The 14,934-nt window shown below is 48.6% G+C and overlaps 1 protein-coding gene across 5 annotated transcripts in view; it reads left to right on the top strand.

Annotated features, from left to right (window-relative positions):
- Positions 1–14,934, top strand: part of ITSN1 (intersectin 1) — a 174,836-nt gene that overhangs the window by 46,051 nt on the left and 113,851 nt on the right. For all 5 annotated transcript variants that reach the window (XM_045852348.1, XM_045852349.1, XM_045852350.1 and 2 more), the window contains exons 2-5: positions 716–775; positions 2,758–2,850; positions 3,787–3,850; positions 12,892–13,052. In XM_045852348.1, coding sequence (XP_045708304.1) covers positions 748–775; positions 2,758–2,850; positions 3,787–3,850; positions 12,892–13,052 — 346 coding nt within the window. In that variant the 5' untranslated portion in view covers positions 716–747. The remainder of the gene's footprint in view (positions 1–715; positions 776–2,757; positions 2,851–3,786; positions 3,851–12,891; positions 13,053–14,934) is intronic.

Genomic DNA, 14,934 nt, shown 5'->3' with positions numbered 1-14,934 from the left:
CATGGCAGTCACAGAACCTAGAACCTATCTTACAGGGCTGTGATGACAGTAAAGACAGGTAAGGCCAGTCGCCCGGCGCCTTGTGCAGCATACTGTTGGTGCTCATTAGCCACCAGACAGATCGACGGGTACGTGCAGATGACGAAGAAAAAGAAACGCAGTGGTACCTCGTCAGCTGTCATCAATTCATCCTGGGGCTCATGATGTGTGCCCGAACGGACGGGCACCGCATGATGAAGCATGTTCCCTTGCGGGGCAGTGTTGTGACTCGTACAAGTTCTAGCAATGTGACGAATCCCGAGCAAGGGTCGAGTGCCAAAACGTTTTTTTCTTGTCGAAATGTGACGAGTACAGGGTGTGACAAGCTCGGCAGCTGACGAGCACTGAGGCATGACTGCATTTAAAAGTAACAAATGCAATATTGGCGATGTAACAGGCAGTTCTGCGCTAATGGTATCACTCACCGGACCGAAAACTTGTCGCCACAGTGTCTTTCATCAACATTCCCAGTGCCCATTGGCACTAAGAAACTGCGCAGAGCATGAATGAATGAATGAATGAATGCATGAGCCCCTCAGTTGTAACTTACATGTGTAGTGCTGTACCCTAGTGCTGGTATCAGTCTTCTGATCACTAAAGACTGGGCGTGTTAGTGTGTTTGTAAGTACACAGGAGTGACGTTTTCATAAACCTAAATGTTGCGTTTCAATTGCAGGCGTCAATTAGCAAGGTGAAAGTAACAGAACCATGGCTCAGTTTCCAGCACCTTTTGGTGGTAAGTTTTCAAAGATTTTCTTTTTTTTAAAATGTACTTTAGAACCATATATTAACAACTTAGTAGTGTGGCGAATTTCAACTCTGCACACGAGCAGAGGGAAGAATGCAATTACCCAGCCCACTCGTGTGCCCATCGAAGAGTTTCAGGGACAGCCGATCAGCGGTGGCCGGCGGTGTTGCGCCCGGATTCTTTGAAGCAGCCGAGGCGTCCCGTCCTTCCATTCACAGGTGTTTCAGTGCATGTTTGTAAAAGATACGAACAGTTTTAAAGATGTAATTACAATGCTTTTATGATACCTACAAAATTTATAGTGATTCCTTAATATCAACCTGTGAAGTCAGTGTAATAATTTCCCTGCTTCAGCCTTTTTTTGTTTTGTTTTGTTTTTGTCACGGTTTGTTCACATCGGGACCCGAACGAGGTACACACGGTGCAGGTGGCTTCTGTGTCCCCCGAGTCCCTTCCCTAGTGAGCTCTCCCTCTGTTCCTGGCTTTTCTTTGCAGTTTGTTTGTTGAAGCGATTGGGTCATGTCTTCTATTCTTTCTCTGAAGCCTGGATTTGGAGCATGACATTTTTATTTGTTTTACTTTAGTTTATTTTCTTAAACCTATCATCTGCATAAAATGTGTCTTTAAGGTAATTTTTCCTGGTGTTATTAGGAAAGTGTTAAGTACTTGTAGTTGCCTACCAGCTAAGCATTTTTTTTTTTTCCCCAAAAAGCGAGTGTGACTCACTAACGCCGCTGCGCCCTGCGGTCCAGCGCGCTCGCCGTGCCGGGAGTACGCAGGCCCACAGCGCCCCCGCCGGGGTCTCGGCTGCGCGGGTCGCCCTGGGGGTCTAGTGCAGCAGTCTGGGGGGGGTTTCCAAACCATTAGTGGGATTTCACCTCGTGTTTGGACTTTGTCTTCCTTCTTACTTACTGGGCAGGCTTTTCCCTATTTTGGTTTCTGGTTCAGGGAGGAATTCAGATAGAGGGACAGAGCAATCGAGGTGTCTTCTCGAGTTCGCGAGGCCCGTGAGCGAGGGGATGAGACACACGTGTCGGCATTTCACCCCAGGCGTCTGACACAGAGCTCGGCACATGCCTGTGTTCCGTGCATGTGTTTCCAGCGACTGAAGGAGCGGGCGCCGCCCGTCTCTGGCACAGCGGCCCCTAGAGAGGGGTTGGGCGCCATGCTCGGGCGCTTTTGCTCTTGTGCCGGTCACAGTCACGTCCTGTGTGAGACGCACGTGTACTGCCTGTCCTGCTGTTCAGGAACATGCATGACCTTTTGAACAGCCCGTGCCCTCTAAGACTCTTTGGGTGGTTTCGTCAGAGGAGACTGGCGCTGCGGTGGGGGAGCTCTGGGCAGCAAGGGGGCGTCCGGTCAGTCTCTGGTGGGGAACCCAACTCCCATTTTACTTGGTTTGCTGCGTTTTTAAAACACAGACTCAGCGAGGTATAATTTATGTACCGTAAAATTCACTAGTTTTAACTGTCCAGCTCAGAGGTTTTTAGTAAGTTTACAGAGTTGTGCAACCATTACTGCAGTCCGGTGTTGGAGTGTTTTTACCACCCCCCAAAAATTTTCACGGAATCATGGACGATACTGGCTGTGAAGCTCAACTTCTTCCATAGCTTCCGCCCGTGGCGTTTGAGACGTCTGCAGATGCAGCGTTAAATTAGTCTGTTGCTTAAGCTTATGTAAATAAATGATGAATGACTTACTATATCTTCATATGGTCCTGCAAACTATAGGTTTAAAGGACAATTTTTATAAAAAAGAATTTGTGCCACTTTCTTTTTGGGTAGGGGGGCTGCTTTACTCCTAATTGTCTAACTGTGTGTGCATGCCTTCCCAGGACAAACCGGTGTTGGTTCATGAAACCATTTACAGCGTGTTGACAGACTGTGGAAGTACTGTGGGGATACTTTTTGGGCCTGCCTTGTCTCCTTTTCCTTACCCAGTAACCCGCCTGTCTTTCCTTTGGATTGCAGGCAGCCTGGATATCTGGGCCATAACCGTGGAGGAGAGAGCGAAGCACGACCAGCAGTTCCACAGTTTAAAGCCGATATCGGGATTCATTACCGGTAACTGCAGTCGGTGTTTGCGCGTGTTCACTTCTCACCAGTGCCCGTGTCTCCGGAGAATGCGTTAGGCGAGCGGAGGTGGGCTTACACGTGACGGAGGGGGTATTGGCCCTTTTGCCTTACCCTTGAGCCTGTGTTTTTAAAAGTGCTTTTCCTGCAGTGAATTCAGGCCTCGCTTGCAGCCCGCGTGGATGTCCAGCCTCCTGTTCCCTGCGCATGGCTGGCGGCCGTGGGGGAAGGCCAGAGGGCCCCCTTCTTGAAGGGAAGCGGCACTGGGCTGTGGTCCTCAGGCCCAGGCACTTGCCCAATTCTGACCTTGAACTGCTTTGGGACACCATAAATTAACGGATTCTGAACATTCACAAACAAGAAGTTCTCTTATTCCCATGTCCCCACAGTTCCTTTTGAACTTTGCCTTTGCTATTATCTTTCCTGTTTGGTTACACTTCAGGATTTGTGTTTTGGAAAAATGAGATCTTTGATTTCCAGGGGACTTGTTTTTGTGTGTGTTTTTATCTCATTAGTCCTCCTTTAACTTACTAAATTTTAATCATGTGGTTTTTAAAAATAGCTTTTATTTATTCTTCATAAATATATTAGAAGTACAAAACATTGCAAGTGTAGATATCGGGAATGGCAAAGGCCTTTTTTACCAAGTGGAGGGATGGTCCTCTCTTTCTGGAGGACCCCTGTGGGGCTGTCTCTGTCTGTGTCTCGGTTACCAGCAGGTTGATTCAAGCAGACGGTTTATTCCTGGAAATGGTGGGTGCCTTTTACTGTTGCTCATAGACTTACCGTTTGGCTGTTATCACGTATTCAGTCCTGTACTTACAGGACTGCCAGCCTCTTTTTTATCTTTGCAATTTTATTGTCAGAAAATTTCTATGGTTGTTCAGCTATGGTTTTGTTCTGAAACTTCTTCTGCTGTATTTACAGGTGATCAAGCTAGAAACTTTTTTTTCCAATCTGGGTTACCTCAGCCTGTTCTAGCGCAGATATGGTAAGTTGGAACCTCACATCAGCTGAAGGTAAAATAAGATGGTTCGGTAACGTGGTTTCCTAAGCTGTGGAAGGAGCCCCTGCGTGTCTGGTCGGGAGCACTCTGCCGCTTCCCACCGAAGGAGGACTTCGGAAAGTGCGTTTCTCACGTGGAACTTAAAAAAAAAAAGTGTGATATTTGCCAGATGACACTGTCAAAAAGTTGATTTTCCAGTTGAGAAACCTACATTTTGATATTTTCTCACTCATTTGTGTTAGCTTCATCCACATCACCCATCCTCGTCTGAATGCCCCACATTTCCTGCTTTATCGTGTAGTGGTTCTGCATCTTCCTTTGAATACAAGGTAAACATAGATGTATTTGAGGGTTAGTAGTGAAATAACTGGTGAAATAAGAGAAACAACCAACATTTATTACATTACAGTGCTGAATAGGGTGAATGCATATTAAGTATTGTTGAATTTCTTTTTTGACAGTTACCTAGTTTATTTTATTTATTGTTGAGTTTCTTAATTTACTATTACAAATAAACACTGAGGCTTTTGAAAACTCAGGAAAGAGAGTGTGGCCAGCGTGGCTCTGGGCTGCAGGCTCCTGGCTTGGGGAGCCCCACCGAATTCTCTTGTCCGGAAGCCACCTTGTCCTCGGGGACCGGTCCTCAGCGCGGCGCCCCGTGTCCCTGCTCATGCGTGCTGCGGGGGCAGCTTGCTGCCACAGGAGAGGCACATGGTTCGTGCGCACCAGCCCGGCCTTGAGTCCCAACTGCACTGTCTCCTGTCTTTACGGTTTGGAATATGTACTTAGCCTCTCTGATCGCAGTTTTCTAATCTAGAAAATGGAAAGACATTTTCTTTTTAGGGCTGGGAGGATTAGGAGAGAAACTTACATAAAGAACTTAGAGTGGGGCCTGGCACACAGTAGACCCTCAAAACAAACCTCCCCCCCCCAGAAGGTAGCTGCTGTCAGCACTGGGGACTGGGGGTTCCGCATAACTAAGCTGTCCGACTAATTGCTTCTCCCCGTAAACGCTGGCCTCTGTTATGTGTGATTTCATGGAAGTTAGTGAAGTTGACATAGTTCCTTGCTGCCTTTCAGGAGAGCACAGGCTGGGCTTGATTGCAAGTGTCACTGGCATGAAGATCATTTACTATGTTCTGAAGTAGCAAAACTTCCCTGGGAAATTTAGATGCATTTGTGTATGAATCTCTTTGAATTAAAACTCAATGACACCACACCACTGTGTTTTTTTTGGTGTCTGCTCTATTTTGTTTTCCCCGGTGGTTAGCACGTTGGCCACCAGACTGTCTCTGTCAGCCAGGGAGCCTCCTAGTTCTAGCCTCTGATCTCCCTTGAGCTCGGAAAACCCACTAACCGGGGTTTTTGGAATTACTTTTAAAGTAAAGTAGAAGGCAGAGAGAGAGAGAGGGACAAAGAGAGACAGAGAGAGAAGGAAAGGGAAGGAGAGGGGGAGGGAGGGAAGAAGGGAGAAAGAAAACAGGAGCACGGGCCCGTCAGTCAAAATGCCAGAGACTTGTGCTGCCTGTTTGGCTTTGTGTCCTAGTCCGTGACTGTGTTTCACATCATCGGTCAAGATCACTTGCTAGAACCTTCCTTTCTCAAGCTTCATTTCCTCCACTGAATCTGCTTTTTATGCCGTAGTCCCAGTTCTAGAAGGTTTATTCAAGAAGAAGGCCTGCGATGAATACTGTGCTGGGAGGAAAATCTCACGCACTTCCCGTGCATTCAGTCAGCAGCGGGAAGGCGTTTATCAGACGTCCACTGTGGGTCAGTGCGTGGGGTGGTGCTGGGGCTGTAGCCATGAACGAAGCAGACACAATCCCTGCTTCCCTAGAAATTGCAAACTATTGGAAGGAGATTGTTAATAGCAGGAATTGTCACATGATAGTAAGTGTAGTGGAGAAAAATAAAGTATTACCTGGTATATTTTACTTTTTTTAGTTGTTTTTCAAACTTTTTAGCTTAGTGTATCAGTCATTTTTACAACATTTTTATAGTGAAACATTTTATTAACTATATATAACGAATTGGCAGTTAAAATGTTCTTTAATTTTTTATGACATTCTGTCAAATTCATTGTGGCATTTTTTTAATCGATAATTTTTTTACTTTTATCAAGAATTGCTATTGGGGGTGTGGAGTGGGGGAAACACTAATACACATCTTTTCTCAAATGAAGTCTTCGAAGGTAACTGCAAGTTGCACAGCCCGTGGCCGGCCTGCCGGGATGACGGGCTGGCGCGGGGGGAAGGGCAGGCTCTGTCCTCCCGCACCAGCTTTGCTGCCCACTCGCTCTGTGACCCTGCGCAGTGCTTGACCTCTGCACGTTTCGGTTTTCAAATGTATAGGGAGTAGCAGCTGACCGAATGCCAGGCTTTGGCCTTCTTGTCTCTGTGGTGTCCTGTGTTCTCGTGTGCTTTTCCCACTGGGGCCCCAGGGAAGGCCGTGCCTCTTTCGGTAGACAGGGAGATGGGTTTGCACGGGAAGTTCTCGCCAGTCCCCGTGTCCGAGCCAATTCTCTTCTGAGCAGGAAGAAAATTTTGGGTAAGAATTCGGAACCATTTCTAGTCTGTTTCTCTGGGCCTTCCTTTCTTTCTCTGGACCTCAGTGCACACGTATGAGTGACGTGAACTCCTGGGGAGTATGTGTTAGAAACCTGTACACTTTTCCATCCACGCAGAACCTGTATTCCAGTTATTAATTTGTGACGTTTGAGCTGTAATCTAATAACGCTTTATGGCCACCTATCTGTCCAACCTGATCTCCGGTTCAGAGGACAGGGGAACCTGAGTTCTCAGAGGACGGGCTCGAGGCAGCGGGTGCAACGCTGAAGAAGACACAGCTTCCTAGAAACTGTCTCACTAATAATAATGAGGAGCTGGAAGGAAGCTGGCGAACGTCCCGCATCCTTTTGGCAGCTCAAATGCTCACGGTCTCCCCAGCCTCGGCCTGGCGTGCAGAGGGACGGGAAGGCAAGGGCCACGGACAAGAGGCGTGCAGGTCCAGGAGAGAGAAAGGGGGCGGATGAGAGCTTGGGGATCAGAGGCCCCAGGGGCCACCGACGTGGAGATTACAGGCTTACTTCTCAAATTCTTACTCCCAATCTGGCCGCTTCTTTCTGCCTCCATTGCCACTGTCACAGTCTGTCGTCTCCCCTGGGCCCACTGTTTGAGTGTCCTGCCTGAAGTCTGTCCGTCATTCTTTAGACTCCAGTCTCCAGACGGCATCTCAACAGTTTTTTTTTTTTTTTTTAAAGTAGATCCATTTAAAACTCTCCATTGAGAAGAAAATCCAGTGTCATTGCCAAGGCCACAAGACCCAATGCAATCTGGTCTTGCTCTTTCCTCTTACTCTGCACTGCTGTCCTCCTCATTTTTTGCACTCCAGTTTCACCGACCTCCTTTCCCTTCTTCACATGGGCCAGGCCTCCTCAGTCACTGCACTCGGTGTTTCTCGTTCCCGTAATGCCATCCTTCTAGACTCCCGTACAGCTGGCTCATCGCCCGTCGGTTTCAGTTCACGTATCACTTCCGCAGAGACGGGCTTCCTCGGCGGCTCCCTCTGCTCCCTGCACCTGCCCGCCCCCCGCCCCGCACCCCCTGCTTCTGCTTCCCATCACCCTGTGCCATTTCTCAGCCTCGCTCACCATCATGCGCAATAAGCTGATTCGTCTCCTTGTTCAGTGTCTTCTTGTTCTAAACTACAAGCTCTGTGAGGGCAGGAACCCTGTCTGTCTTTTTCACAGTGGTAACCCCGATTCCTAGACAGCGCCTAGATCTTTTGAAGAGATGCCCCCTTTTAAAATATTCGTTGGATGAATAACCAAGGAATGGAGCCTAGGCTGGATTCACCCGAACAGTGAGAGGGGAGCCGCCCGTGACAAGTGTTCGGGGACTGAGGGGCAGGGTGCGAGAGGGGCCGTGAGGGGGCTCCATCCTGTGCCGCACACAGACCTGCGCCCCTGGTGTCCGCGGCAAACGCCAGGCCCACTCAGCGGAGTGCAGGTTCCTTCTGCTGCTTTCGTTGGTAGACTGAGGGTGTGTGTGGTGCTCGGTTTGGAAGTTACTCGGATTTGTTTTATTTTCCCCTCCTCCTATGTCAACGTGTTACCTGTCTAAAATACTTAGGTCTGTTTTTGTTTTTATTCAGCGTAGGGATTCCATCGTTGAGGACTTAACTTTGTTTTTTGGGCATCTGATGCATTAACAAGGTTCCAGATGCCAAAGCTGTGCAGACAAGGAACTCAGAGAAGTGTCCCTCGCTCCCCTAGGCCTTCAGCCCTGCGTCTTGTCCTCCATTTATTTTTGTGGGGGAGAAGCAGCTTCATAATATATTTCGTGTGTATATTGATATTTAAATTATTTCCTCTTCCTTCATGCTTTGAAGGTAACATTCTGTAAATGTTTACTTGTTCTTCGCTTTTTTTCACTTAACAGCGGCTCCTAGAAATCACTCAGGTGATTCCACAGGGATCGTTCTCATTTTCTTTTTACAGTTACGTAGTGCTCATTGTGGGAGATACATAGGGGTTTATTCAGCAGTCTCCTGTCTGTGTGCATTTAGATTATTTCTGATATTTTGCAATGACAGATAATGCGGCAATGGATGAGCTAAAGCACGTGTATTTTTGTGTGGGCGGAGACCCACCGTCAAGGGTAAATTCCTAGGAGTGAATTGCTGGGTCACAGAGCAGATGCGCCTGCAGTTCTGCCGCTGTTGCTCGGTTTCCCTCCGTTTAGAGTGGGAGCACTTCTCCCACGGACAGTATGCGAGAGCGACGTGCGGCTTATTTGTTCAGGCCGAACGGGAAGTGCCCTTTCGTGTCCAGCGTGCCCGTGGCCCCTTTCCCAGCTCACCCCTGCCCGTCGTTTTGTGCGGATTGTACTGTCAGGCCGGACGTTGTGTTTAAGGTCAGCTGCTCATAGACAGCAACTGGTTCATTTGCAGTTTTTAAAACCGCTTGGTTCTCAGTATGTGTGAGGTTTTTTGCTTGTTCATTTTTACTTTGAAAGTTACATGACTAATTTTAGGATTCTCAAGACTTAGTTCAGCTTTGAGGAGGTTATTAGAAACACATAAATGCAGAAATAATTCTAAATGGTAGATAAAACGGATGGCAGAGCTGAAGTGGTTTTGTTTCGGTTTGTTTGTTTGTTTGTTTGTTTGTTTGTTTTTTGCAGAGAAGCCTCGAGAACAGGGTTCCTTCCGGCTCTATGCCCGAGCATGGAGAGGGCAGAGGAGAGGGGCGCTGAGCTGTAGGAGTGACTGCCACATTTCCTTAGAGACCTCTAAGGCTTTACTGCTAAGAAGTCCCAGCAGTTATGTTTTATTAGTTGAGAAAAAAATATTTTAGGTAAGACCACACCAAGCCCTCAAGAAATACTTTGGAGTTGCGGCAGGTTTTGGCTTAGGGTCGAGCACGCGGACCCCGAGGACCCGAGGCGTCCTCTCCCGCCCCAGTGAGGCCGGTCCATGGGGAGGCCTTCAGAAGCTGAGTTGTTCTAGTTAGGCCGTCGGCAGAAACGCCCTTGTCCGCCAGCCCCCGGTATCCCACTGGACAGTTTCGTGCTCACTGGAAGACACATTTGGGGGGCAGGGGTCTGGGGGTGGGGGGTGGGCATCTGCTGGCCTGGGTATTTTAGTTTTTATGTATCTGTGTTGATGGTGATACATGGAAACTTATTTTTTTTTCCTGAAAACCATTTGAAACAGCTGAATAATTTAAAGTAGTTGTTCTACATTGATTTTAGAGACGGGGAGAAGTATTGATTTGTTTTCCACCTGTGCATTCATTGGGTGAGTGACTCTTGTGTGCGTCCTGACCAGGGATCAAATCTGCAGCCTTCGCGCGTCAGGGCAATGCCCTGGCCAGCCGAGCCACCTGTCCCAGGCCTGGCCGAATGACTTCTTGCAAGGATTGCACAAAGTTCACCATTTCATCTTATTTAACTTCCTTTATGAAACCTGAACGAGAGTATAGAAATAAAGCCACCAGAGATGTCTCAATCATGAATACAGATGCAAAAAAATCAGAAACAAATCTCAGCAAGTGGAATTTCACAACGTACGAAAGCTCGGATCAACTCGTTGGTTCGGAATCAAGCAGTTGGCTCAGAATTATCCTGTTAGCAGCTGAGCGGGAAAAGGAAGCTTGCGATGGTCAGATCAGCAGATGCCGACTGAGCATTTGAGGGAAACGCATAGTAACCATTTCTAGTGAGGAGAAGAGAGAACTGCTTACGGATGTCAGGAAGCGCTTAGAATCACCACCACGTATTCTTCTGAGCTGTGGAACGCTGCAGCCGGCTCAGCGCACGGCGGGGCGGGGTGCTCACGCGCCGCACACTCCTCGGGCACGGAGGCCATGACGAGGAGGCGTGGCACAGATGTCATTAGAGGAAGGGAGCTCTCCTTTTTGCTGTGCACGCGATTTTATGCTTACCAAACCCAAGAGGTTTTTGTTTTAAAAAATTAAGATTCATAGAAGGTTGGTAAGCTAGCTGAATATAGCATACATGGTTATTAAAAGCAGAATTGTTTGCTATACTTTGAAACAAGCACTAAATATAGAATGGGAAATGTCCCATTTAAAGTAGTGACAAAAATGATATAATTTCTAAGAATACATTTAACATAAAAGTAATTACATGAAGAAAGTGATATAATCTTACTGAAGGAAAAATGTTAGTAGAACTGAACATTGAGGGTTTTTGGTGTTTTTTTTTTTTTGGTGGGCAGGTGATCATAAACATGTCATTTCTCCAAAACTGATGGATAATATCCCATGCAGTTTCAGCTTGGATCCTAGTAGGGTTGCTTGTAGACTTGATAACGACCTCAGAGTTGAGAGGGAAGGACGCTGGTGAGCAGCCTAACAGGGGTATTTGAAAAGCAAAGCCAGGCCAGCCCGCAGAGCGCACCGCAGAGCGCACCGCGCGGCCGGGCCCCTGCCCCTGCCGCTGCCGCGCTGAGGAACCGGTCGGGCAGAGTGGCCCCCGGACCTAGGGCTCGCGCTGCGTGAGTGTTCAGAGAACAAGGAAAGTAGTCTTCAGTCCAACGAGAAGGGGGCGGGTTCGTTGATAAAACTGCCGGGAAGCCGCGGCAAGCCTCTGGAGGGAACGAGGCTGAGTCCCGGACAACGCCCCGCACATATGCGTGCAGCTACGGTCGGTTTGCGGAGGGAAATGGAATAAAAGAATTTCAGAAAATAAAGGACTGAAAGTCTACAAGCTGTATAATAAATACATATAAAAATGTAGAATTTTTTACAGAAAAGATACCATACACAAAATGAACAAATAAAACAATTTTTTAAAAATGTTCCATCCGTTGACCGAGAAGTAGTTCATATATAACACACAGGGAGTTTTGATAAACGGGCTAGAAAAGACGTGCAGTCTATCGGAAACCTTGGCAAAGCGCGGGCAGTTCGCGTCTGCCTGCAGATGGCCCAGAAGCCTGGGGCGGGCAGTGCTCAGGCCCCTGGGAGTGAGTGAGACTCTGAGTCCACCACCGGGTGGGCTGCCGCCGGGGGTCCTTGCTGCGGGGGCGGGGGGGGCCAGGGTGGCTCCAGCTGCGTGGGAAAGGAGCTCCCTTTCCTGCTTCGTGACCTTTTTTAAATTTTCCAAAAGAACAGTGTTGACTTCACAATTTTTAACATCCTTAGAGATTTTTAATGTTTGTTATCTGTCAGGCATTTTTATTGTGTCCTATTTTCTCTCTCTGAGTTAACTCTAGCAGTACTGTTACTGCTTATTAATTACTATAAGCTTATTTTCCGTGGAACTTAACACGTTCTCTTTGGGACACTCCCTGGATGTGGCTCATGTAAAAGAGTGCTGGTCCCGGCGTGCTGACCGGAGCAGCAGGTCGTGGACACGCACAGCGGTTTGTGTCGTGTAGTTTGCAGTTGTGAGGCCAAACCTTTTTCTTTCTCTCATTGTCTTTGCAAGAACATATACTTCACATAAGAGGGCATTGCAAGTGACACGTGACCATTTGCTTTTCAGTCCCATTTTCAAATAGTAAACACGCTTGGAAGCTCATTGAATTAGAAGCGCAGTGGAGTTCCAGCACAGCATGCCGTGTCCCCGCGGTGAGGGGCGTGGAACCCCGCGGAGGAGCTGGCGCATCATCCAGTCAGTTATCTCTAGAAATAAACGTTCCGTTGCTGAGTACTTTCCTTGTTAACCCTCCTCTGAGGATGTGTTTTTAGTAATTTTTAGAGAGGAAGGAAGAGAGAGTGAGAGGGAAACATCAATCAGTTGCCCTCCTCATGCGCCTGGACCAGGGATGGAACCTAAAACCCAGGTGTGCACCCCGACCGAGGACGGAACCCCAAAACCTTTTTGGGGTGCGTGGGATAACGCTCCACCTGACTGAGCTACCTGGCCAGGGGAGAACTTGTCCCCTAGTACTTCTTTTTAATCCTCACCCAAGAACATTTTTTTCATTGCTTTTAGAGAGTGAGGAAGGGAGAGGGAGAAGTATTGATTGGTCGCCTCCCATTGGTGCCTGATCAGGGATCTACCCGTAGCCTAGACTGGTGTCCTGACCGGGAGTTGAATCTGAAACCTTTTGGTTACGAGGTGACGCTCCAACTGACCGAGCCACACCAACTAGGACTCCATGCTTGTATGACATAATTCACGATAAAGTTCATCCTTTTAAAGTGCACAGTTCCTTGGATTTTTAGTCTGTCCACTGAGTTCTGGACCCATCACCACTACCCAACTGTGGAACATTTTCATCCCTCCAAAAAGAAACCCTGTATGACCCCCAAAGTACATATCCTGGCATTCAGACTGGAAATTACCTCGTGTATCACATAATAAAAAGTATTTTATATTTATATAAAATTGTGTCAGAATTTCCAGCTTACTTTCTACTTGGTAAGTCAATTTTTCGTGTTGCTTTGTTTCTTGTGTTCCGTTCCCTCCAGGTTTCAGGGGCTTGATTGTTTTATTTGTATGGGCGGGGGCGGGGGCGGCCGCAGTCTTCTAAGCCCTGCCGTTGGTCTGCAGGGCCCTGGCCGATATGAACAATGACGGGAGGATGGATCAAGTGGAGTTCTCCATCGCCATGAAGCTCATCAAACTGAAGCTGCAGGGGTACCAGCTGCCCGCCGCACTGCCCCCGGTCATGAAGCAGCAGCCCGTGGCTCTCTCCGGCGCGCCGGCGTTCGGTGAGTCCGGAGGGGACTTGGTTCCTGTGTTCGCCGTTTGTTTAAAAAATCAGTGTTCCCCTTTTCTCCCCCCTCTCAGTTTCTGGCCGTGTGAAACTCAAGGGGGTAATTCCATCTGAACACTGACGGCCCCAGGCAGGAAGGCAGTGCTGGGGGAGGGGAGCGAGCCCGCGCTGTGACCCTGGACAGGTGGTCAGCGTGGAAGCGGGGGCGGCCGCGCCGTCCGCAGCCGTGCCACCCGGCGTTTCCCTGCCACGGCGGGTTCTCCACCCTCGCGGTGCCCCGTGCTTCCTTTTGGTCTTCTGTTTCCATACACCTTTATTTTCCCTTCTGTGTGAACAACTGTTTCGGTTTGCAGTATCCCAAATACTTCAGTTCACGGTATTGAGGCAACTGGCCCCGTGAAATTCTCTCAGCATAAAATGAAGCAGGAAAAAAAATAAACGGTGTTTTCCCCATTATAAACATAACTCTATAAAATGTTATCTTTTAGCCAGATATTTTTTCTTAAAAATCAATCAATCAGTAATCAGTTGACTGAGATCATCAGCTGTTCTGATTTCTCCTGTGTCCTTACCCTAGACTTTGATTGTTTCGGTTGATTACAGCAATCAGATATCACATCTGATTTATGGGCAAGTTCTCGCCCATGTATCTGATGACAGGTGATAAAGGGAAGTGGATTGGGGAGGGGCAGTCAGTGTGGCTCCGGTCATCTCCGGTACAGTCGATGAGAAGCTGAGATAAGTAAATGCTGTGGTTTTACTTGATAGATTGCTGTTAAAAACAAACCGTGCATCGCCTTTCTTTGGTGAGGTTCAGCCACAAGACTGGTTTTAATAAGGGGAAAGGTCAGGTTCTGAGTTAGGCAAGCAGGACAGTGATCCAAGAGAAGAAGGGAAGCAGCGCCACAGGCCTCCAGCGGCCGGGGCCCCCGTCCGTCCCTCCTGTGTCCGTGGGGCCTAGCCCTTCGTTAACCAGCTTGCTCCAGTGGGCGTTGCTCAGAATCTCTGAAGGTCCCCGTGGCCACTGTTCGGTCAGGACCCGTGCCCTGGAACAGCTTCCCTTCCGGAGCTGCAAGAAGAAACCTCAGTGGAGAAAGGGTCAGATAACCAGAAGCATCCCATTTCCCCTTCTTACCTCGGGTCTGGTGTCAGTAGTTCCTCCTCTGACATTTGACACGCCGTCTCCTGTTCCGTTCTGCGGCAGGAATTTCTGCGGCAGGAATTTCAGCTCCGGGGGCACGGCAGATTCACTGTCAGGAGGCGCTGGCCTCCCCGCCCAGTGGGCTTGCCGGCCACTTCGGTAGCCTGCCTCTGCCGCTCGCTGAGTGGACAGCCTGCCCGGCGCTTCCCCCGGGCTGCTCCGCTGCCGGCCCCTCCCTCTCCCCGCACGCACGTTCTCAGTGAAGTCCTTCCACGAGGGCAGGTCCCAGGGAGCCGCAGAGTGCGAGACAAGTTACAAGTACACGGTCCTGCTAAGTTGGCCCGAGTGAGTGTATTCAGGGGTCTGGCCTCTGCTGCCCGTGCTTTCAGTCCCCTGTCCCAGCCCAACCCAGGGTGGTTTTTTCCCTTACATTTTTGGCTACGCGAGAACAAAATAACTTATTACTATTACTGTTATTTTCTAATAATATTAAACATGATCTCACCAGGCATTTCTTAGCCCTTATACAGTAGATCTTCACACATAGTAGTTTTTTTGCCTCAACAATAACCCCCCTGTTACATAAAGGAGAAAATTGAGATTCCAAGGAGTCGGACACTTTGCTTAACTAGACTGCATTTCTAAAGAGGGAGGTAGCGCTCGTCCGAACAGAGTTTTTCTGAAGGCCCTCTGTTTCCTCACTCCCCGCCTCCCCACCTTCGTCTCACCAGCCGCC

The sequence above is a fragment of the Phyllostomus hastatus genome, unplaced genomic scaffold (genome assembly GCF_019186645.2).
Source record: "Phyllostomus hastatus isolate PE091 unplaced genomic scaffold, TTU_PhHast_1.1 phas_contig_948, whole genome shotgun sequence".
Lineage (NCBI taxonomy): Eukaryota > Metazoa > Chordata > Mammalia > Chiroptera > Phyllostomidae > Phyllostomus > Phyllostomus hastatus.
The sequence above is the reverse complement of the archived record's forward strand: the minus strand, read 5'-3'. Positions and strand labels throughout refer to the sequence as shown.